This window comes from Solea solea, chromosome 2 (assembly GCF_958295425.1).
Source record: "Solea solea chromosome 2, fSolSol10.1, whole genome shotgun sequence".
Taxonomy (NCBI): domain Eukaryota; kingdom Metazoa; phylum Chordata; class Actinopteri; order Pleuronectiformes; family Soleidae; genus Solea; species Solea solea.
Window position 1 is genome coordinate 1,967,728 of NC_081135.1, and position 25,465 is coordinate 1,993,192.

At 42.1% G+C, this 25,465-nt stretch overlaps 1 protein-coding gene across 2 annotated transcripts in view; it reads right to left on the minus strand.

The window, feature by feature from the left end:
* The window catches only part of pard3ba (par-3 family cell polarity regulator beta a), a 142,098-nt gene that overhangs the window by 103,536 nt on the left and 13,097 nt on the right, over nt 1–25,465 (minus strand). Inside the window, exons 3-5 of one of the 2 annotated variants that reach the window (XM_058651980.1) lie at nt 12,221–12,407; nt 7,782–7,873; nt 3,203–3,288 (exon numbers count right to left, since the gene is read on the minus strand). In XM_058651980.1, the coding sequence (XP_058507963.1) occupies nt 3,203–3,288; nt 7,782–7,873; nt 12,221–12,407 (365 nt within the window). Of the gene's footprint in view, nt 1–3,202; nt 3,289–3,835; nt 3,891–7,781; nt 7,874–12,220; nt 12,408–25,465 lie in introns of those variants that run through there. The other variant, XM_058651987.1, reaches the window with a different exon arrangement.

A 25,465-nucleotide genomic window follows, 5' to 3' on the forward strand; every position in this document is an offset into this window, starting at 1 on the left:
AAAACAACAATATCCAAAAACAGTCTTTAAAAAGCCTCACGACACCACAATCTCTGTTTATGCTCCGCCCACAACCACAGCTCAGACGTCCCCTAACCTCCAACCAGAGGTGGAACAGTGTTAGAATGTTGCCTCCTACGACCAGCGAGCGCCACACAGAGACACAAACATGGTGGAAGAACTCTTTGAAGTTTAAAAACCAAAAACAGTGGAGATGACCTCTGAACTCCCTGATGACCTCTGAACTCGCTCAGCATCAGGAATAGCGTTGAAAGAAGTCAGATTAATTCCCAGGGAAGGGTTCCAATTTGGAATATTTACAAAAATCACCCCAAAAAACAATGTTCCCAATCCCATGGAGAGTTTCCATATTTAGATTTTTTTTAAACTCCGGCTTCATATTTACATATTTGACATGTTAATTTATCCGAATGCTCTGAAATCAACGTCTCTGTGAGAAAGTTCTTTAAATAACATTTGCATTGTTTCCTCCGGGGATTCACTGACACTTCACTGAGCGGCAGATAAAAGACGCACGGCGATGAGACAGAGGGAGCTCCTCACACAGATAAACCAGGAGAGAGAGACAGATAATGATGATGATGATGATGATGAGCACAGCAGGTGAAGACGAGTCTTCTATGTTCCTCTGTCGTGGAAACTAGTCAAATGAAACGATTGCTCATTGAAACAGACTCAGAAACTAAAGATGTTCAGTGTGAGGTCCACACACAGACTCTGGATGTGCATCAGACTGTCTGATGTAGTTCCCACGTGCTCCAGCAGAGGGCGCGGGGGAGTTCACATCCAACTGTGATGTCCTGAACAGAGCGTCTGTGACGTGGTGAACGGAAGTGTTTGAGTGACGAGGAGAACGAGAACTTTGAAGCGTGATGATGAAGGACGAGGCTGAGGAGACGAGAGGATGAGGAGAACGAGAACTTTGAGCCGTGATGAGGGAGGACGAGGCTGAGGAGATGAGAAGAAAGAGAACTTTGAGCCGTGATGAGGGAGGACGAGGCTGAGGAGACAAGAGGACGAGGAGAACGAGAACTTTGAAGCGTGATGAGGGAGAACGAGGCTGAGAAGACGAGAGGACGAGGAGAACGAGAACTTTGAAGCGTGATGAGGAAGGACGAGGCTGAGGAGACGAGAGGATGAGGAGAACGAGAACTTTGAAGCGTGATGATGAAGGATGAGGCTGAGGAGACGAGAGGATGAGGAGAACGAGAACTTTGAAGCGTGATGAGGAAGGACGAGGCTGAGGAAACGAGAGGATGAGGAGAACGAGAACTTTGAAGAGTGATGAGGGAGAACGAGGCTGAGGAGACGAGAGGCTGAGGAGACGAGAGGAAGAGGAGAACGAGAACTTTGAAGCGTGATGATGAAGGACGAGGCTGAGGAGACGAGAGGACGAGGAGAACGAGAACTTTGAGCCGTGGACGGCAGAAGTTATAAGAAGAAGAAAAAGAAGCGTGGAGGAACTCTGAGCTGCGATGGAGACATATGAGAAAAGAACTGTGTGTATTTGGTCTCCATGGCGACCGGTAGCGCTCCTGATGAGGTCAGCGTGTCCGACACGATTTGTATTCCTGTTGTCAGTCACCTTCTCTTTTAAATTGAAATCACACGCATCAAATTTACATCCATTATGGAACAAGATTACACGTGTACACACACACACACACACTTACTTTCAATGATGGTAAACAATCAAACCAGGACACACACACACACACACACACACACACACACACACACACACACACACACACACAGCTCATTTACATTCACATAAATAAAGAAAAACAAACGGTGACACAAACAAGCTCATCACAGGCAGCTGTAGCTTGTTAGCGCAGCACGCTAACATCAGAATAGCTCGTCTGAGCCGTCGACACAAACACAAACAAACATCTCACTCAGAGTCAACGAGGAGGAGGAGTCAGAGAGACGGACGGAGCTCACACTTCCTGTTCTTACTCCGCTCTGTGACGCCGGAGCGAGGCGGGGACTCCGTGACGACCCCGCCCTCGCTCCGCGCCGTGGTTTGAGCTCCCACTAACCAACAACAACCATCTGTTACCACGGCAATCACCCACAGACGCCACTGCAGTGTAAAAACATGGGGAATAAAAATACTAATAAATAATATAAAGAAAAGTCACCATCTGTCTCTTCTGAGCAGCAGCGAGAACTATACTGGAATCAGAATATGTCACCGGGGATTATCTGTAGTCTCGTCACGCACGAGCTCGGGTGAAAAGGTTTCCTTTAAAAGCTCTGTGTAAATAAAAAGGAGGAGGAAACATGTGACTTCAACACAGGAAGTGACACGTGGCAATTTATTCCACATGTTGGGAGCTGAAGGCCTGATCCCCCCCCACCCCCCCCCGCTGAGCTTCTGCCTTGTTTTGTTTCATCCCAAATCAGATCTTTAATCAAAACTGATTGAAACCACATACGGAGGTGGTTTTCAGATGGGATTCTGATGGGATTATTACAGATTTGCTTTAATCTGAACGTCTCGGTCGCTCAGAGAGTGGGGGGGGCGTGGCCTGTCACTGTAGAACAGCAGCGAGGGAAGCTCCGCCTTCCTCTATTTACAGTATTTCAACACTAAATGTGTGCACGAACACAATCAGAACGTGTCACTATAGTTTGTTCAGAGTGGGGCGTGGAGAAAAGTGTCTGAAGGGCGGAGCCAGTTTTTGATCGACAGCAGCAGAGCCTCAGGTTTGTGGATTTCGCGATGACGAAACTTACACTGTAAATAATAACACGATTATAGTGTTTCAGTTTTACATAATTATCGCGTTTTCTCGTCCTAGTTGTTCGTTTCCAGGATTTACTGTACGTGAGAGTTTATGTGGAAATAACTGGGCTTGAAAGACCAGAAACTGGCACTGATACAGAAATCCACGCAGATCTGATCACATGTGTGATCTATGATGTGAACAGTTGGTCAGGAAGATCAGGTTTGGGCTGTAAACAAGGCCTTTAAGACAAAAACCACTGAAAACAGACCCTAACCTGATTTTTTCAATATTTATATCCATGTTTCTCTATATGTTGTTATCTTGTGTATTATATTTGAATTCATCTCCAATATTTCATGTTTTTTTTGCCCGTTTCGCACCAACTACGAGAACAAGAATCATAAATGCAGTAATTCCATCCCCGTTCACACGTCTTCTCTTACCTGAAGTTGACCTTGTTCATCCTGGGCGGAGAGTCCTCGTCCGTGCGCAGACGCTCCAGCGCTCCTTTCAGAACATGGTTGATTTCCTGTGAGCGAACAAAAACACAACAAAATCCACATCATTCATAAACTAACAAACGCATCAACGCGAAAACACTCGACCGTCGCCACCAATCACCTCTGCTCTGCGGAGACAATGACCGCCGGACGCTACCGTCCTCTCCTTCACTCTGTCTTTGTATGTTTCAATCCATCTACCTCCCCCTCCCTCCCTCCCTCCCCCTCCATCTCCATCTCTGCTGCCCCCGTGTCAGGCAAGGCTCTACTTCTAAAAAAATAACAGAAATAAATCAATAAATCAATAAAAGCACAATCAAATAAAGAGAAAGAAAAAGGTGGAGACAGAAGGAGACGGCGTCAAAGTGTCCTTCAAGTAAACTGTGCGAGGGAATAAAGAGCGCAATTAGGTTCTTCTGCCTCGTCACTTTCATTGTGTCACCCGTGCTAACGATGAAGAAGAAAAAAAAGGGGCTCCACCACACCCCGACTACACACACACACACACACACACACACACACACACACACACACACAGTGTAAACATACAACAACGCAATAAACTGCAAATGTTACCTCCACGTATCGACTCTGCCGCGTCTTCGCTCTGTGAGCTCACACACACACACACACACACACACGTTTTATTCTGACTGAACAAATACTGACCCACTTATGTGGGCAGTGGGAGATTACCCTGTGTGTGTGTGTGTGTGGGGGGGGGGGGGGGGGGGGGGGGGGGGGGTCAGAGGGATGAGCTGGAGGCTCCATTGTTGCTGTGCATCTTCCTGCGATGCCATTAGTGCGTCGAAAAACAAGTTTTTACGACTTCATCGTACATATAGAGAGAGTGTGTGTGTGTGTGTGCGTGTTATGGAAATAAGCAGCAAAAACCTGCCTTTAAAATTAAGAAAAAAGGATCATGCCGTAATACCCAGTGTGGATTATAATCCCTGTTTATGTGGACATAAAAGCAGCACAAGTGACAGCCCCGCCTACTTCCACTGCACACAAGGAAGCAAACATACTGGAGCTTTAATCTTTAATTATTTTATTCACCGCGTTCATGACACTTTATTTTATTTTTTTGAAGAGTAAAAGTACGGGATATTGATTTACTGGCAGGAAAGTGAACTTTCACACTCTCCTGCACCAAACCCCATAGAGAAAACAGCGATTTTTACATCACTGCACACAGGAAGTTGTTGACTCACTGCTGCGTCCATAAATTAAAATGTCATATTTTGTCAAATTCGGCATTTGAAAACCTTCGTTCAGATTAACCTCAGTGACACAAAGTGACCACACGAGGCAGCAGTTGCACCGCAGCTCCCGTGTCCCTGTGAGCTAAAATCACTGATTTTCTCTATGGAGTTTGGTGTGAGAGTTTGAGCGGTTTCCAAACCTCAGTTAACTGTTAAAAAAATAATGTCTTACAGCTAAAAAAGTGGATAAAGTGACAGCACCTCACACCTCGCCGCAATTTATGCACTTTAAACATTTTTCATTATTCAGTTTACCATGTTCAAGACGCTTGAGAAGTTTCACACTCTCCCACACCAAACCCCATAGAGAAAATCAGTGATTTTAACGTCACAGCACACAGGCGTCGTTGATCCACTGCTGCCTCCATCACTAAGTTCAAATGTATTATTTTCTTACTTCGGCTAATTTTGGTGACACAAACTGACCACACGAGGCAGCAGTAGACCAGCAGCTCCTGCGTCCCCGCGAGTTAAAATCGCTGATTTTCTTAATGGACTTTGGTGCAGGAGAGTGAGCGGTTTACAAACCTCAGTCTAAGAGCTAAAAAAACAACAACACATATTCTTAAGTTATACAACAGCGTCAGTGACAGCAGCGCACACCCGACACAACTTTACCTTTGACTGTTTTCAAATTGAACCGTTTCAAAAAAAAATCAAGACTCCTGACTGTTAGCGTCTGGAATACGCGCTCCGAAATTACAGACCGCGCGCACGCTTTCATTTGTGCGTCGCACACATTTTCCCTGACAGACAAATGTGAAAGTGGCAGGTTTGAAGGTGTCGGCGTGAATGTTAAAATAATTTGTGAAACCTGTCTGAGCAGGTTGTCTGCTCTGTTATTGTGTTGCACACACACACACACACACACACACACACACACACACTCTCTCTGTGTCTGTATTGTGAGGTGTTTGTAGTCTGAGTGACAGAGCGGGCGGTGTGCAAGGATATGAGAGATGAGGTGTGTGTGTGTGTGTGTGTGGCTGATGTCAGCTCCATGAGTAATGAGGTGTGTGTGTGTGTGTGTGTTCCCTCCGACTGCTGTAGTCATGTGCTACATGTCAGCCGGCTGAGGAATAGCTTGTGTGTGTGTGTGTATACACACTGCAGGATCACAGCTTCAGTCTGCAAGCCGGCGCGACCTGACCCTCATCATATCCATCACATCACCTGACTGCCATAGGTGCTGGAAGAAAACTCCAGTCTAACACACACACACACACACACACACACACACACACGGAGGAACATCCTCAAGGGACACACACACACACACACACACACACACACACACACACAGCTGTGTCTAAAGTCTATGTGATCTTAAGAACATGTTTGCCTCTTTACGTTGTTATTAGACGGCATTTTCTGTCTGAAAACAGTCCCATTTTCCGCTCACTTCCCCCGCACCAAACCCCATAGAGAAAAGCAGCGATTTAAGCCCACGTCGACACAGGAGCCGCTGTGCGACCGCAGCCTCGTCCGGCGAGTCCGTGTCATTCACGTGAACCTGGATGAAGGACTTCACATGCCGAATCACAGACATAACACATGTGAACATCATAGAGGAGGCAGCAGTGCGTCCACAGCTCCTGTGTGCTGCCGTGTCAAAATCACCAAGTTTCTCTATGGGCTTTGGTGTGGGACAGTGAGCGGCTTAAAAAGCGACACAAATGTGATTTTTTTCAGTCAGAAAACGCTGTTCAAGGGTGAAATAAAGCAGTGAACGTGTTAGTAATCTGAAAGTGGCAAAAAAAAAGAAGTTTTTTCCTCGTTAAATTACGTACAAACGTCTCGTTTCTACGCTTTAAAGGCGGCGGCGTGTGAATCTCACGCTCGGCCTTTAGTCCGTGTTTCTTTCAGTCGCCTGATAAAGGAGGACATCAAAGACGGAGACGTGAGACGGAGACGTGGGGACCGACCTTGGCCTTCATCACAGTTGGCAGCAGAGTCAATTAAAGGCACATGTCGCATATATTCATCACTCTATCGGCCGTAATTACACTTCATCTGGATTTCAATGTGTGTGTGTGTGTGTGTGTGTGGAGGAGAAGTACAGCGATGAAGTGATAGCGTATTGATTTGTGGAAGTCCATCAGGCCTCGGACTCGATATGCCCACGAGCTGCGACGGCCTCCACACACACACACACACACACACACACACACACACACACACACACACACACAAACTTCATTAATCCTCCAGTCTTAATTACATTACTGTACGCGTACACCGATAATTATCACTCACACTTTGACACGCTGACCTGCCTGTGACCTTTACCGTGCAAATCTGGCCACAATACTGCCATAATCACGCCATAATCTCTCAGATTGCGTAAATAAAAGAACAAAACAGGGGAAACCAGTGAGTTAAAGCAAGAAAAATGTGAATATTTAAATGTTTCTTTTGTTTTGTTTCCTTGCTGAGTCACTGCTGAGTCGGACACAGCAGGGGTGGATAAGGGGACTCCGTCTCGCTCCCTCACACACACACACACACACACACACACACACACACACACACACACACACAGTGTTCTCAGTGGTGGCCTGAAAGAGCCGACCCTTTTAAAGTACAGCCTGAGGCTTCACAGTGCGACCACGGCAACATTCACTGAGGTTTCTCTCTTCATTTTCACTGAGGGAACATCACGTACCAGACAACACACACACACACACACAAGAGCCTGTTGGTCCCCAGACTTATGTTCTACACTTAAAAATAGATTAAGTCACGATCGTCGCCCTTTGACAACAGTCTGGCCTCATTTTCTCGCCGTTCGGCAGCTTTTACAAACAGGAAACTGAGGTTTTTAAAGCGCTCACTCTCCTGCACCAAACCCCAGAGAGAAAATCAGTGATTTTAACATCACGGCACACAGGAAGTGTCGATCCACTGCTGCCGCCATCTGTAAGTTTGAATGTCTTTCTTCATGAATTCGGCATTTGAAATCCTTTGTTCAGATTCACCTCAGTGACACAAAGTGACCACACGAGGCAGCAGTCAACCAGCAGCTCCTGTGTCCATGTGAGCTTAAATCAGTGATTTTCTCTATGGGGTTTGGTGCAGGAGCGTGAACGACTTAAAAACTTCATTTTTCAGGCAGAAAATAATGTTCAACAATGAGAAAAAGTCATGAACTTTTTCTTAAGATGTCGTAGACATAAAAACACACTTTAAAACACGACAAAACTATTTACATTCAGTAGATAAATAGATAAATAGATAAATAGATGAAATACGCTCACCACTTCAGGAGACCTGGTCCCGTGGTCCTCAGGTGTCTGATGAGGCGGGACCAACGCCGAGTCGCTGCTGCTCCTCACCAGCAGAGGTGTATCTGACACAGGAAAGGTCAGAGATTTTAAGATCATGGGAGAAAGTGAGAGAAGAACTTTTCTTGTCGTTCCATCGTAACTTCATACGCACGTTTACTTGTCTCACGTGATTGTCAGAATCACGAAAGTGAGCTTTCTAAGGCTCGCTAAGGGTATTTATTCTAGTTTTTACCTTAAAGGTGAGAAAGTTAGTTTAAATAGCAACAATTTATGACGCTTACGTGATAAAAATGTACTTTAATGAATGTCTGCAGATCATGTAACTTACAACATTTAGGAATTTACGTGAATTCAGTCGTCTGATGGTGTGTGTGTGCGTGTGTGTGAGAGGAAGGGAGGAATTATTGGATTCTGCAAAACACAGAAAAGGCAAGACAAACAAAATTCTCTTTCCTGTAATCAATCTCTCTTTGGAGGGTCAGCGACAAGGTCCTGGACTAACGTGGTCAGAATGGAAAGAGCAGAGGAGAAGGTCACTCACACACACACACACACACACGCACACGCACACACACACACACACACACACACACACACACACACACACACACACACACAGAGAAGCACATGTTCATAAAGTCTGTGTCATCACTTTTATAAATGATCATTCAATCATCATTAATATTTCTGTATCTTTTGTTACTTTGTGTGATCGTAGAAATGAACACGCTGTGTTGTGATGTCATCGACGTGACGTGGACACGAGCACAGATAGAACACAGAAACATCTCTGGGTTTCTCTCATTCCATTTCACTCAATTTAATCATCAAAACAAAGATAGAAACACTTAACAGGACAATTTATCGCATTATTGAAATAAAAAACTGTTCATGTTCCACAGTATCTCACCTAACATACAGTCCTAGAGATTTATTAAACTGCCACAAGGGGGAGCTGCACCTTTCCAGTCATACATGTTTTATAATGATCGGATTAATAATAAGATTCTTGTTTTTCACGATTTTGTGACGTTATGGACGTGTTTTTGGATCATCATAATGTTACAACACATTTGCGTAAGATTTACGTGATGTTTCTTTTTGTAGATAATATTTTGTTGCTTGTTATTTTAGGATGTTTATAAAAAGTTTTTGTTACACATTTACCTCTTATGACATTTTTGTAACATCATAACCTTTAGAACATGTTTTGGTTAAGCAGCGTTAATATCATGTTTTTGAAAAATTACACTGTAACATTTTTAGAATCGTAAGTAAAGTGTTTGTGACTTTAGTAACATGTTTTTGTAAGATTACAACATTTTGTTACTTTTTCTGTGCAGTAAGTCATTTTTTATTGCTTTAGTAACACGTTTTTCAAACGTCATAACATTTTATAACATTTTCTGTTTTGATAAATCATTTTTTGTGACGTAACAAACCTGTTTTTCTAAGATTACAATATTTTGTTACTTACTGGTATCATAAGGACATTTTTTGTCACATTAGCGACATGTTTTTGTTTATGTAAAATGATCAGTTTTGTCTGTATTTGTGTACATTTTCTAAAATCTTATACATTTACATTTAGGAACCTAAAAATACTGTGTTACAACCTATTTTTGACAATAATGTTGACTCATGCTGTGCCATTTGTATCCATGTTAAATGATTCTTGTCATGAGTAAATATGTAAAAACACTGAAGCCTGCAGTCCCAGTCAGAGTCCATTAACCTGAAGGTCAACCACATAAATCCTCCTCCATTTGTCCACCGTTCATCAATCCGCCCACCACTCAGCCCTCAGAGCCTCCTCACAGTCATGTGACGCGACCTGAGGGCCACTGGCTCTGACCTCTGACCTCTCAGGGCTCCTGCAGTGTCACCGAGGGTCGGGGATTTTTCTCTCAGGTCGGCCACGTTTGCACGCTCGTAAAACAAGAGAGGCTGAAGGGAGTTATTACCGTCTGTGGCCACAAGTGAGCGCTGTTGAGATGAAGTAACAGCTGCTGCACGTGAGCAGATACACATCTGACACGCGCTTCAGTTTTAATCAATGTTGTTTGTACCATGTCTCTTTCCTTCCTCCTTGCCTTTTTGTTCCTAAATTTTTCCTTTCACCACAACCTGGCGAGGCACATCGTATTTCATTAGGCTTGATTTGACTGTAAAGCACTTTGTAACATTGTTACAAAAGGTGCTATATCAATAAACTTATTTATAATCAATATTCTTAATCACATTTGACAAGAAGATATTATTTTTGTGTTTGGAACAAATGGAAGAATCCACTGAAATATGCAAGAAAATGTGCGTATGACACCTAAATGTTGTGATATACCTACTGTATATATGTGTGTGTGTTTATGTTAAACGTGTTACATGTATGTACATGTGTGTAAGTGTGTGTGTGTGTTTTCATGCTTTAGGCCAAGGTGATGGTTTTGTTTCTATGGCGATCGATGGAACAGCTCAGGCTCATGGGACGATGTGATAAGGACTTTTCTCTTTCTAGAAGAGAGAGAGAGTGTGTGTGTGTGTGTGTGTGTGTGTGTGTGTGTGTGTGTGTGTGTGTGTGTGTGGCAGCAGATCAATGCTGGTCTAATCATCCCACTGGGCCAATGTGAAGTCCAATCAGCCTGTTTAAACACACACACACACACACACACACACACACACACACACAGTGTGCTGTCTGACTCATTAGTGAATGACTCTCTCCACACTGCGACAACTGTGGCCTCCTGTAATCAGATTACTTTGAATAATCAGATTAAATTAAGTTAAGTCCAATCAAAGGATTCGAGTGTTAGGGTTCGTTTCATGGAAACTGAACTTAAACGTTAATAAATGTTAATAAACGTTAATAAATGTGACACTTGTTATTATTAAAGAACATTTTGGTTGACACACAAAGTAACACAAACCTTAAATGATCACAGTGAGAGGACTCTGCTTTTCTCTTTGAACACAATGACGGCATTAGTCTGAGTCTGAGGGCGTCACATGATAACTGAGTTAGTCAGGGTTCAGCAGGGCTGCACAGAGGGGTGGGGGGGGGGGGGTCCCAAAAACTGGGTGGAGCAGGTGAGTGAGCGAGTGAGGAAGAGGAGAATTAGTGCATTAACGCTCGGCCGGATCTGAACACACTGACAGGCTGCACTCATAATCGAGTTATTACACAGTGAAGGGGCGGGGATAAAAGATGAGGGGCGGGGTCAGGGACTTGGGGGGCCAGGGGTGTTTGTGTGTGGCAGGTGGTTGAGCCTGAATGGAGGCAAAAAATGTCTGAGTGGAGTTAAGAGGAGGACAGGAGTGTGTGTGTGTGTGTGTGTGTGTGTCACACGGTTTCCATAGACGACAGATGGAGAGAGAGAGAGAGAGAGAGGTGACAGGGTTAACAGGATGATGACATGAAACCTGGTTAAATCTGATCCATGCTCATTTCATCCTTTTTTGCTTTTCTTAAAAGTGAAATCAACACAAAAGCACTAGATTTAAAAAGAATAATACTATAAAAATAATAATTACCTTTTGTCAAACTGTCATTTATTTATTTATATTGTTATACATACTGTATATATATATATATATATATATATATATATATATATATATATACGTATATCTGTTGCTGTTGAATTAACTTAACATCATAAAATAAAGTCAATCAACTACAGCTGCAACGATTCATCAATAAATAAATTAACCAGCAACTATTTTCAGAATGTCTCTGTAATAAAGATAAAAACATCATTTCTAATCAGAAAACATGAAGAACAAGGAGATTTATTAAATGTTAAATGGATTCAGTTCAATCAATCCTGGCTTTTATTTAGTCTGAAAAAAAATGCAGTTTATGAAGTTTATATGTATTTAAAACATAGTGTGTTTTAATTTAGTGTGTAAATAAATGGCAAGGAAAAGGCAGCATTAGAGAGAAAAGGTTCTAACGTCTTTGCATGATTTCACCTGAGAAAAATCACCCTGCCTCGTTTTATTTCCACAGCCGAGTGAAAACAAAGTAGGATTTTTCAATCAGGGTCAACTTTTCTCATTTGAACGCGTCATGGTTACACAGTCCACACATGATGTATGAATCCATCACGTTGCTGCTGAGAATAAAGACAGAATCAAGCAGCAGCAGCAGCAGCAGCACAGAGCTGTGTAATAATAACAAGATATAATATGAAATAACCAGAAAGAAGACAATAATCAGACAAGGCGTTAAAACTCCACCACACTGATTTTCACAGCTGCATAAAAATAGTGAAAGTGTTGACTGAGCATTGCTTCAGGTGCTCATTTAAAGCTGCAATTTGTTCTACATATATTAACACAGATTATTAATAATCTGCACGTTGAATATTTAACAATGTTTTTAAAACTCCTGTTACTTTGTTACGTACTCGCTTTGAGGACGGCCTCGTTGACTTCGATCTCGCCGCTCGTCGGCTCCAGGAAGTGCAGGTGCGAGTAGTAGTGGAGGGGCTCGGGGCTGGGGGCGGGGCTGGGGGCGGGGCTGGAGTAGTTGGACGTGTCCTCCCGGGGACTGTCCGTCCTCCCCGGCTCCACTCTGCCGAACACTGCGACCAGCTGGGGACAAAGAGAGTGTTCTAGTTACACAGGAATAACACATATGATCACAACACTGATCACATTTCATCCAGGTGAACATATGACGATAATTTCACTGGAGAAAAAACACAATTTCAACAGATTAGCAGATTTTTCTGACGGGAAACGGTCGCTTTGCAAACCACTCCCCTCTCACACCAAACCCCATAGAGAAAATCAGCGATTTTACATCCCAGCACACAGGAGTCTGTTGATCCACTGCTGCCTCCATCACTAACTTTAACTGTATTTTTTTCATGAATTCGGGGCTTGAAATCCTCTGTTCAGATTGACCTGAGTGACACAAAGTGACCACACGAGGCAGCAGTGGACCGGCAGCTCCTGTGTCCCCATGGGCTTAAATTGATGATTTTCTCAATGGAGTTTGGTGCGGGAGAGTGAGCGGTTTTAAAAAGTTACGTTTCCAGTCAGAAAAGGCTGTGTCTAATGATATGTTTTAACAATTATAGACTTTATTTTTGTCTCTCACACACGGTGAGGTGAGGTGTGTGTGTGTGTGTGTGTGTGTGTGAGATACAGTCAAATGAGATCTGACAAGAGAATGAGAAGCTGCCAAACACAATGACACGGCTGCCACAATGAGACGCCGGGGGAGGCCGACCGGAGAGGGGACGCAGGGCAGGAGGACGACAAACAGTCCTAATTAAGACAGCGACATGATGGCAGATAGAGTGAAGGGGAATATGTGTGTGTGTGTGTGTTGTGGTTTGATAAATGGGCGCGTGGCGGCGTGACGCTCTCATTAGACGGAGCCGGCGAAGGAAATGACCACTTAATGAAAAGCAATAACCGCCGCGGAACGATGGGATGGAGAAGAAAAACAACAGACACGAGTGGAGGACGTCAATTAACAACTGTGTGTGTGTGTGTGTGGACAATAAGAAAAGAGTTGGCGTGATATGCATCATCCATCACGGCGGTGACGTCGCCCTCTCTCACCTCGGCCTCCCCGTGATTCAATATCCTCATGACACCTGGCCGTCACCATGCAAACTCTCTCTGTGTGTGTGTGTGTGTGTGTGTGTGTGTGTGTGTGTGTGTGTGTGTGTGTGTGTGTGTGTGCGTGTGTGTGTGTGGCAGAGATTAGAAAGCGAGCGAGTTGAAGAAACTATGAAGGATGGAGGAGCAAAGAAAGAGAGCGATCACCAGGAAAACAATCTGATTGTTCTGCCTGACGGATGCTTCTCCACCTCTCTCCTTCTCTCTCTCTCTTCTTTATCTGCTTTCTCTTCTTATCTCCCTCCCTCCCTCCCTCCCTCGCTCCCTCGCTCCTTCTCTCCCTCCTGCACTGACAGCATCAATCAAAGAAGTCGTCTCAGGAGGATAATGTGACACACCGGTGAGCAAAGACATCATTTTTTTCAGCAGCAGCCTCTTTTAAAAAGCGAGGAGGGGAAAGTGGGCGATGATGATTTGTTTTTCTGGAGTTTATTTTCTTTTCTTTCTTTTTTTCTTTGCTGCTGACGCAGGTGGAGAGTGAGGCCCACCCCCTTTTTTCCCCCCTCATCCCTCTGTCAAACGCAAAAATATCCGTCACATCCGGCGTTAAATTTACTTTTAAGATTCTGTGATTGAGGCTCGACGTTGTTTTAAGTCACAATACTACGATATTACCACGATATTTAAGTCACGATACTACAATATTATCAAGATATTTAAGTCAAGATACTACAATATTATCAAGATATTTAAGTCACGATACTACGATTTTATCACGATATTTAAGTCACGATACTACAATATTATCAAGATATTTAAGTCACAATACTATGATATTACCACGATATTTAAGTCACGATACTACAATATTTAAGTCACAATACTACGATATTACCACGATATTTAAGTCACGATACTACACTATTATCAAGATATTTAAGTCACGATACTACAATATTATCATGATATTTAAGTCACGATACTACACTATTATCAAGATATTTAAGTCACGATACTACGATTTTATCACGATATTTGTAACGATACTACGATATTTAAGTCACGATACTGCAATATTATCAAGATATTTCAGTCGCAATACTGCCATGTTATCCCGATAATTAGGTCATGATACTACGATATTATCACAATAATTAGGTCATGAAACTACAATATATCACGATACCCAAGTATCCAAATCACGATACTGCTATATATCAGGATATTTAATTCACGATACGATATTATTACAATATTACAAAAGTGCAAAAGGAGTATTTATGAAACTATATATTGCGATATACTCACACAGCTCTAGTAAGTGTGAGCACTTGGCACCACCTAGTGGACTGAAATGTCAATTGATTATGTATTTATGCTAATCCACAAACAGTAAAATTAAAGTTTATTTGTTACATCAGAAAAAAAATGAAGAAAAAGACACTTGGTGTCTCAAAATCGATATATCGCCTATTTTGACTGTATGGATTTCCCCTCCCTCACGCATAATCTTTAATAAGAAATAAGAAAACCATATGAAACAAAGCGAGGCACTTATGGGTGCTGATGAGGGTCAAACTGAGGGTGTCAGCTTGTTCAAGTGCTAACGGCAGATCTTCATTGATTCCATTACTTGGGTAAAAACAAGAGACTAGAATCCGTCTGCCGGGCGAGATCCAATTTAGTGGTTCTGTTGTTTGTCGTCTCATCGATCCCTCTCATCTTTTTATAGTTTTACTTGTAATGGCTTTGTTTAAAAAAAAAAACGTTTTTCGCACATTTTAAAGAGTGATTACGCTGCAGCAGTCGCTTCCTGCACGAGAAAAAAGTGGTTTTAATCCAGCAGCAGCAGAATAAAATGAAAAGCTTGCAGGAGTCACAGCGTGTTTTCTCTCCGTCTCCTTCCCTCCTGACTGTCATTAGTATTCCAGGATACAAAAACCTCCTTATTCTTCATGCTGCGTCCGATTGTGGATATTGATATGAACCCTGGGAGCCTGCATGTCAACTACTGCTGAATAATGTGGCCCCTCTGTCTCATTTCCATAACACACACACACACACACACAGTGATACCTGCGGCACATACAAACAGCTCAAAGCTCGACATTGTCATGTATCGTGTTACGACTGTGAAGAAGCAGCGTGTTGCAATTATTATGACACACACACACACACACACACACACACACACACACAATGAAGAGCAGAGAGAGAAACACTGTGTGGAATCACGATACCATACATGCTCCACGATACTAATAATATCATGATACCATACCAATAATATCACGATACGTTAATAATAATATCACAATATGATACGATACGATATATATGCTCCACGATACCAATATCACAATTCGATACTACTAATAATATCATGATACCAATAATATCACGATACGATACCAATAATATCACGAAACTACACATATCACGATACGATACATGTTCCACAATTATTATAATATCACGATACTATGCATGCTCCACGATACCAACAACATCTCGATACGATACCAATAATATCACAATACCAATAATACAATACTATACTATCACAATTCTGCGATATTATCACGATATTTAAGTCACAATGTGATATTATCACATTGTTTAATTTATAGCATAGCATATTGTCTTACGCCAATCCACAAAAAGCACTGACGACCACTGACCTTTGACCTTCTCTGTTACCAGAGAGGAGAGTGAGAATAAACACAGGGTTTTTCTTTGCCGTGATTAATAAATGTACACATGCAGTAAACAGTGAATGTAATATACTGTATTTACATGTTACAACTCACAGATGTTTGCAGTGGGAGGGAGAACAGTGCCACCTTGCTTTGGTCAGTAACCACTGCATGCTGCTGCTGCTGCTGCTGCTGCTGCTGCTGCGTAAAAGCCTTTTACATAAGTATCACAAACACACACAAACAAACACACACTTCCCCTTTTTCATGTGCTGCTTCTAATCAACCCATTTTTCTTCTCTGCTCTCGTCGCTGTCTGACACTACAGTGCGTGTGTGTGCGTGTGTGTGTGTGTGTGTGTGTGTGTGTGTGTGTGGTACCAGTCTATTGAGATGCTCTGCTTTTGTGCTGTTGTCATTTATCTTACGTCCGCTCCCCACTCTCCTCCATTTTCTCCCTCTCATGCTTTTTTTCATTCTTTCTTTGAACAAGAGATGCATAATTCAGAAGGAGAGCGGCGCAGCATCCTGACAGTAGAACCCTAACCCAATCATCTCACACACACACACACACACACACACACACACACACACACAAACAGACACACACTTTCTTCAATAAAGGGCAAAAAAAAACACTTTTCAACGTGAGAATGAACCGATGACACAATGAAAAAACTATTTAAGCCACTTAACACTCACCTAGAATATGTAAATAAGAATAAAAAAATAAAAACACCAAACCCCATAGAGAAAACTGACGATTTAACATCACAGCTTACAGGAGTTGTTAAACCACCGCTGCCTCCGTCACTGACTTCAAATGCGTCATTTAGTGATTTCAGCGTTTGTATTGCGTCGTTAAAGATTCATGTCATGACACAAACTGACCAAATGAGGCAGCAGCGGGCCAGCAGCGGTTGAGACACCGTGAGCTAAAATCACTGATTTTCTCAATGGAGTCTGGTGTGGGAGAGAGAACGCTTCACAAACGTCCGTTTTTGTCTAACGGTGAGTTAAACTGTGTAAACGGACGCAGATTTCATGAGGTGAGTGTGAGTTTGGGTGTCTGCAGCTGCAGTGTGACTTTCTCCACACGGCCCCCGACTGTTCCTCTCCATGTACCCGTGTGTTGTTGTTTTCATTCGACTCTGTGACTCGCCGGCGGCTGAGGTGTGAGGATCGCGGGTGAAACTGTCTTCCCTTCCACGTGCAAATTAAGACGCCGTTTCCAACAAAGAGCCGACGCTGTGCGGAGACAATGAGCTTTTCCACGGCTGTAAAGTGTGATGAATATAGACGGCTCACACGCACGGCATCATGGGAAGGAACGGCAGGAAAATAGTGTCAGTGATTTTGAGTTTGTGGCGTCTTTCTTCTTCTTTAAGAACTGATACTGACTTCTATTTGCATCACTGTTTGACTCCATTTCCCAGAATGCTTCAGGGCAGCCGGCAGCACCTGACAAGCTAACCTGAGGCGGAAAAAATATGGAAATGGGAATGTAAAAAAAAACAAGTGTTAAGTGTTTGCCACTTAATCTGGTTATATTTCCATCGTAACACCCAAGTTTTTGTCACTTTGTAAAACACTCACTCTCCCACACCAAAGCCCATAGAGAAAATCAGTGATTTTAACGTCACAGCACACAGGAGCTGTTGATCCACTGCTGCCTCCATCACTGAGTTCAAATGTGTTATATTGTGACTTCGGTATTGAATCGGATCCATAAATCCTTAGTTCTAATCTACTTCAGTGACACAAACTGACCACACGAGGCAGCAGTCGACCAGCGGCTCCTGTGTCTCTGTGAGCTAAAAACGCTCGTTTTCTCTATGGGGTTTGGTGTGGAGAGTAAGACCTTCACAAAGTGACACAAACTTGAAATTTAAAGCGGTCTACATGTGATATGACACTGAATGTCTAAGTCCAGAGCTCAGAGGAGGCCATCGCCGGAATGCTTGAGCCGTGTTATTTAAACAAGTAGGAAATTGGTTGTATTAGCGGCGAGAGCGCGGCAAATCCTGCCTCTATTTCCGCCTGAATCCATACAGCACACTACCAGATGTGAGGGGATTACCTCACAGAGACACAGTCTCCCCCACAATAATGAATCCTACACAAAGACATCCCGACACCAGCGTCTCGGCGTCCTTCCACAGAGCAGCCTCGTCTCTTTGATGCCTCGCTCGTCTCAGCGTTTGCATTCAAATCCAAAGCAAACGATGACCCAGATCTCAAAATAGCAGAGATTCAGGAAAACACATCGTGTCCTCGTCTAATGTCGTTTCAAAATCTGCTTCTTCCCGACACAGTCAAGTTGTGATAGTTCATGTTTTTTTAATGTAGTTTCTTAAGAATGCATTTGATGCTTAATCTGCGCTTTTAACAAGTTAGAAAAAGCATTTACTCTCCCACACCAAACCCCAGAGAGAAAACCAGCAGCTGCTGGGCTACTGCTGCCTCGTGTGGTCACTTTGTGTCACTGACGTTAAAGTGAACAAAGGATTTCAGATGGCGAATCTTACAAAATGAGACATTTGAACTTAGTGATGGAGGCAGCAGTGGATCAACAGCTCCTGTGTCCCCACATGCTAAAAACGATGGTTTTCTCTATGGGGTTTGGTGTGGGAGAATAAGACGTGAACATATTCTTGTTTTAGACTTTATATATCTTTGTATATTTGGTGGCTCAAATCCATTTATTTTTCCTCACATTACACACTGAACAACTTTGTTCTTTATCAGTTTTAATTGTGTTTTTTATAATTAAAGCAAGTTTTCTGTGATTTTTTTTCAGCTTCTTAAATGTGAATGTTTTCTAGTTTCTTTGCTTCATATAATTAAGAAGTCATTAAAAAGGAAAAAGAAATTGGTTTGTGGACAAAAACGAGACATTTTATCGACATCTTATGCACCAAGACGACTAATGTGACAAAGGACAAACTGAGATTGAGATGAAGTACACTTCTTTTTTTAAATAATAAAACACATAGGCAAAGATGAACTGGAGATCTGCAATATTCTTTAATGTCATGGCAGGAAAATTTATGGTAAAGAAAAGGACCGAGTTATTATTCTCACACACACACACACACACGTGCAGAGTCACCAGCTGAGATATTGCAGCGCCGACTCTGCTCGGTGACACGCCACATTATTATTTATGCACATTCATAAAGGGCGACGGTAAACTCTTCATAAATCACTCATACCCCAGAGAGGGGGGGGGGGAGAGAGAGGGGGAGGGAGAGAGGGAGGGGGATGAGGGTGACAGGCAGCCGAGCTACAGGACCCATATTTTTTTACTCGGTCCGCCAAGAAAAATATAAAACCATCTCGTTCATCATTTGTGTGCAAACACACGCGTGTGCGTGTGCGTGTGCGTGTGCGCGCGTGTGTGTGTGTGTGTGTGTGTGTGGTGGACACTGACACACTCACTCGCATGGAATCACATGAAAAATGTCCCGTCATGATCGTCTTCTAACGATAATTATATAAAACTATATTTCACTGTTAACTTTGCACAGAAAGAAAAACATGTTTTTAAAACGTGTAAGAAAAAAAACTTACTTCACTGATGTTACAAAAACCACGTTCTTCAGGTTACGAGACACATAAAAACTAAATGATTAACCTGTGAGTGATTAGACTCATGTTATGTTACGGAAAATCACTTAAGTGACTTCAATAAAAAACATTACATATAACCAAAATACTGTTAAAAGTTAACTCGTGTCACATGAAACACATCCAACATTAATCAAACGACCAAAAACCACATTATTATTAATCCATGAAGGATTTGACTCGAGAAACATTAGTCGTTAAAAATGTTTACTAAAACAGGTCACTATTACTTACATTAATTAAAGTTAGTTTGTATAAAAACAGTTAATTGTGACAAAAAACTTCTGAATATATATATATATATATATATATATATATATATATATATATATATATATATATAAAATATCTGAATGTAGTCACATTCATAATTTGATGTCATTAGAAACACGTTGATAACTTTTACTAACGTCACCAAAATAAAGATTACCAACATTGTAAAGTTACCAAAAAACAAGTTTGTTAGTATTGTTACTATGAGGAAAAAACATTATCACGACAAAGACACGAACATAGTAACATTAGTCACTCAAAAATTGGTCACTAACTTTCTAACACATATATATGTATACGTATATATACATACAAGAATATATTCGCCAACTATGTAAGCAAGAAAAAAATGATATTGCTGTAAATAAAGATACAGTGTGTGACACTAAGAGAAAACTAAATCTTATTTAATATACAATAATAAACTCTCCTGAACCAAAGTCCATAGAGAAAAGGAGCATTTTAAGCCTGCGTTGACACAGGAGCAGCTGGTCCTCTGCTGCCCCGTGTGGCAAGATTGTGCCACTGATGTGAGTCTGAACAAAGATTTTCAAACCCCGAATTCATAAAAAGAAGACATTTAAAATGACTGATGGAGGCAGCAGTGGATCAACGACTCCTGTGAGCTGTGATGTTAAAATCAGTGATTTTCTCTATGAGGTTTGGTGCAGGAGAGTGAGTGGTTTACACATTTCATGTTTTCAGTCGGAAAACTTGCTGTGAGCGACGCAGGGTGGTGTCAGACATTGTTGTGTGTCTCTCTCGCTCGCTCGGCTCACAGGAAGTCATAACCTGTTTCTCATAAATGTGCATAACACACACACACACACACACGCGGAAAATCACACACACACTTCTAAAAGTCAGAGTCTAATAATCAGCTTTCTTTTCCCTGTGGCCGTCAGTGAGCCAGCTGCTACCTCCTCCTCCCTTCCTCCCTCCCTCCCTCCCTCCCGGGGTCTGACAGAGAAATAGAAGAAGTGATTAACTCAGAGCTGCGAGGCTGTCGCCCTCTCACCTGTGGCTCTCTCCTCTCGAGGCTGCCCTCCCTCCTACTCCTGCCCTTTCTTCAATATTAAATGTTCACACGACTCATCACCTCTTTCCTTTCTTTCGTCCTTTTCTTTATTTCTTCCTGCCCTTCTCCTTGGACTCACCGGATAAAATCTACACCTGTTTACATCATAAGATCAAGTGTGTAAAGCGCTCATTCTCCCGCACCAAAGCCCATAGAGAAAATCCCTGATTTTAACATCACAGCTCTCAGGAGTTGTTGATCCGCTGCTGCCTCCATCACTGAGGTCAAATGTGTTCTTTTTACAAACTCGGGGTTTGAAATCCTTTGTTCAGACAACAGTGGCACAAACTTGCCACACGGGGCAGCAGAGGACCAGCCTCCAGCCTATTTCTCTGTATCAACACCAGCTTAAAATGCTCGTTTTCTCTATGGACTTTGGTTGAGGAGAGTTTACATGTGAATTCTTTTTCTCTTATTATATTATTATATGATTATTATATAGTGAAAGGGAAACCTGTTGCCATTCCTCATCTCTAATCACTTCTTCAGGGGTAAACACTGGCGCTGCAGCCACAGCCGAGCGGCGACGACACATAATAGGGTTTTTATGTGAACTATACGTTACTGACATTTCAGTCAGTGCTGTTGCCATGGAGATCCAACATATCACTTACAGCCTGAAGGTGTCGGGGCGTGGGAGAAACTCTCACCTGCAGCTTTTTTCCCCCCTCTCCCAGCCAGCGACATGTATGTTGTTAATAACACGCCTTATCCCATAATTACTGACTCTACATGAGAGCCTACAGCTGACAGACTCAAGCATGTGTCATATATGTAGAGTTTTACTCTGTTAAACATCCTTTTAAGAGTTTGAAAAGCTCTTGAGAGCGAGCTGTTTGCAACCTTTAGTTTCCAGTCAGAAACACCGGTGAGAAAAAGTGATGAACGGAATTCTTTAAAGCTCTTCATCATCAGACTTCATCTCAGGGTTTTTTTTTCTGTTATTAATATTCAGTAATAAGTTTATTTGCATTCATGTTCACTCTCCCACACCAAAGAGAAAACAATGTTTTAGAGGAAAGGAAGGCTAAATTGGAACACTAAGGAAAGGAAAGGAAATAAGAACAGTAAGGTAAGTAAAATTGACAAGAAAGTGAAGAATTATAAACCAAACTGATGAATCAATATGTTTATACAGATGTTTTTTTGGCTCAGACAAGTGACAAACGTAGATGAATTGAATATCTAATCTCCTCTGTGAGTGAAACCTCCTCTCCTCTCCTCTCCTCTCCTCTCCTCTCCTCTCCTCTCCTCTCCTCTCCCACATATGTCAAACATGGCCGGCTAATAACTGGAGTGGCCTCATTGAGAAACATTAGTGTGTGTGTGTGTGTGTGTGTGTGTGTGTGTGTGTGTGTGTGTGTGTGGAGTGTCGTTCATTAGGCCAATCAGCTGAGTGATGAGAGCGGAGCAGAAAAAAAATAATAATTCATAAAGTGAATAATAACAATAATGTGTGTGTGTGTTTGTTTGCATACGGGCGGAAAACAATGGACACAGATGTGGTTTCAGCTGTGCAACACACACACACACACACACACACACACACACACACACACACACACACACACACACGTCATTAAATATTTAGACTTGATGAGCTTGGATTCACTATTACAAGCATTTATCGTACACACACACACACACAGAGAGAGAGTCAGTCAGTGGGTGTGACTTTGTGCTGATTTGAGATATTAGCAGTTGGAGTGAGCAGAGACTCTGTAACCTGAGGGAAAACCACACACACACACACACACACGGAGGAAAACAGATGGTCAGCGAGTACATTTGCTGTAAACAACTTGATCTATAATAGATCATTAGCTCGTCTGCCTCTGCGGCCGCAGTTACACACTAAATATGCTGTTAAATGATAAAGTTAACGCTCGTAACGCTTTACAACAGCATCAACGTCACCGTACATTTATCATACACAGTGTATATATATATTCCAACTAGATTTAACCTTGAATAATCCAGTTTATTCCCATCAATTCCATTAAGGTTGGAATTCTGAGATTAAAGTCGGAATTCTGATGGAATATGTTGAATTCTGTGATTAAAGTCGGAATTCTGAGTGGAAAAGACAGAATTCTGAGATTAAAGTTAGAATTCTGAGGGGGATTAGCTGGAATTCTGAGATTACGGTCAGAATTCTGATATTAAAGTTGGAATTCTGATGGAAAAGACTTTAATTCTGAGATTACACACAGCATTTCAAGAATAAAGACATAATCCAGTTTAATGCCCAGTTTGAGTGTTTTTCCTAAAGAATTAAAACAAACTTTCTAATTTTTCAGCTGCTCAGATGTGATTTTTTCTCTTCGCTTCTTTGCTCCATATAACAATGTTTCCAGTTTTGAAAACCCTAGCCCATAGTGACAAATATTCAGCTCCACTTGGCTAATTGACCTGGAATATTGTGACACTTTAATCTGGATGCAGCTACTTTTCACACATGAAATCATGTGTCAGCTGCTCATCATGGATTACACACATAATTCAAACTCCAGACCATGACACAGACTGAATCCTCTCATCTTCTACACACACACACACACACACACACACACACACACACACAGGTCAGGTTACAGTCTGACCATCTCGCTCCATTAGGAGTTAATGGGCGGTGTGGTGGTGACACCGGGGGCAACACGGTGTACGAGTGATTAACAGAAGGAGACGCAGCAGAGGACGAGATCTGAGGGAGCGATGACCTCATGCAGCCTCTGTAACACACACACACACACACACACACACACACACAGAGAGGAGGAGGAGGAGACAGAGGCTCATCATAAGTGAAACGTGCTCTTTTAGCTCAGTGAACTGACAAATCACTTTGGAGCAGCTCCATCATTCAAAGTCAGAAGCTACGGCAACGGATCGTCTACAGGAATTAAAATGACCAAGTGCAACTTTATGAGAAAAGTCAACAAGCGTGCAGGTGAATTAAATACAAAAAAGGAGGATTTATTCTCTAAATCAGCTCAGGGGTTTTTGTGTGCGTGTAACTTGAACTAATCTTGAATAAATAATCGTTTTTGAATTAAAATCAAACCATTTATAAATCACAGATGTGCAGGATTAGTTTATTCATGTTCTCTCATGTGTTCATGCTTTGTTTTAAATCAAAAACACTGAATAATGTCTGAATAATGAACTGAGGCTCGACTTTAGATGAGATGACGTCTCAGATTACAAGATCTGTCACAATATCTGCAACGAGGTGATAATACTGAGGGAAATTCTGGGATTAAAGTCGGAATTCTGAGGGAAAAGGTCAGAATGATAAGATTATAATTGTGAAGGAAATGGTCAAAATTCTGAGGGAGAAAGCCGGATTTCTGAGGTTAAAGTCGGAATTCTCAGATAAAAGTGAGAATTATGATGGAAAATGAAGAATACAAGAATACAGACATAATCCTGAATTGTTATCTGTTTTTAGCTGATTTTTCATCACACAAAACAACAATAACCTGCATGGTGCACTCGTGGTCTCATTAACTTTAGTTTCTAGACTTTGATGAAGTTTCTTCAGACTAAAATAATAATCCCACTTCTGTCCCCTGACCTCAGATGAAGCGTGTGTTCTGTTCCATCTGCTGATTTTCTTTAATAATCCATTTGCGAGGTGTCAGACGTCGGCCCCTCTGACATGAAGCCGTTCCTTCAGAAACACGGAGAGTAAGAGTTCAGTGAATGGGACGTGATTGCGAGGAGCAGACGAGCTGCTGATTAGCCTCCGACGCTCGGCGACACCCTCGTTTCTCCTCCGTCCAACGCCGCCGAGAACTATACGTTTGATTGGCTTCTTCAGTCGTCACGTCAGCTCGCGCGGCGCCGCATGAAAGGCCGGTGATGAGCATGAGGTTTAAGTGCACTGATTAGAAAAATGTCACAAGCACGGCCGGCCTCATCACATAATCTTCACATTCCACTCATAATCTATACATCCTCAGCTCACACTCACACTCAGACAGTGTAGTATAAATCAGCCGTACTTCAGCAGCCATTATCTTCCTCCCTTTGTCGACTTAATTGATTTTATTCTTCTTTTTTTTTTATCCTCCTCCCGAAAAAGAGAACATTTATTCTATAAGGTTAGCGGCGGCGTCGCTGCTGCAGCTGCAGCTCCGCACACGCTGTGCATTCCAGATTAAATTGTCTCAAAACTAAATTAGAATTTCCCAGTAGAATATGGAGCTTTTGTCACAATATGGGATATTTCTGAAAAGTGTAAAAAGGGGTGATAAATATTTGAGACTTCATAAGGAGCTTAGAGGAAACCATGTGATTGTTATGGAGCCACAGACATGACATGGGGGGGAAAACTCGACTTTGTGGCTACGAAAATAAGAATAAAATAAGTATAATGTGCACTAATAATACTACTAA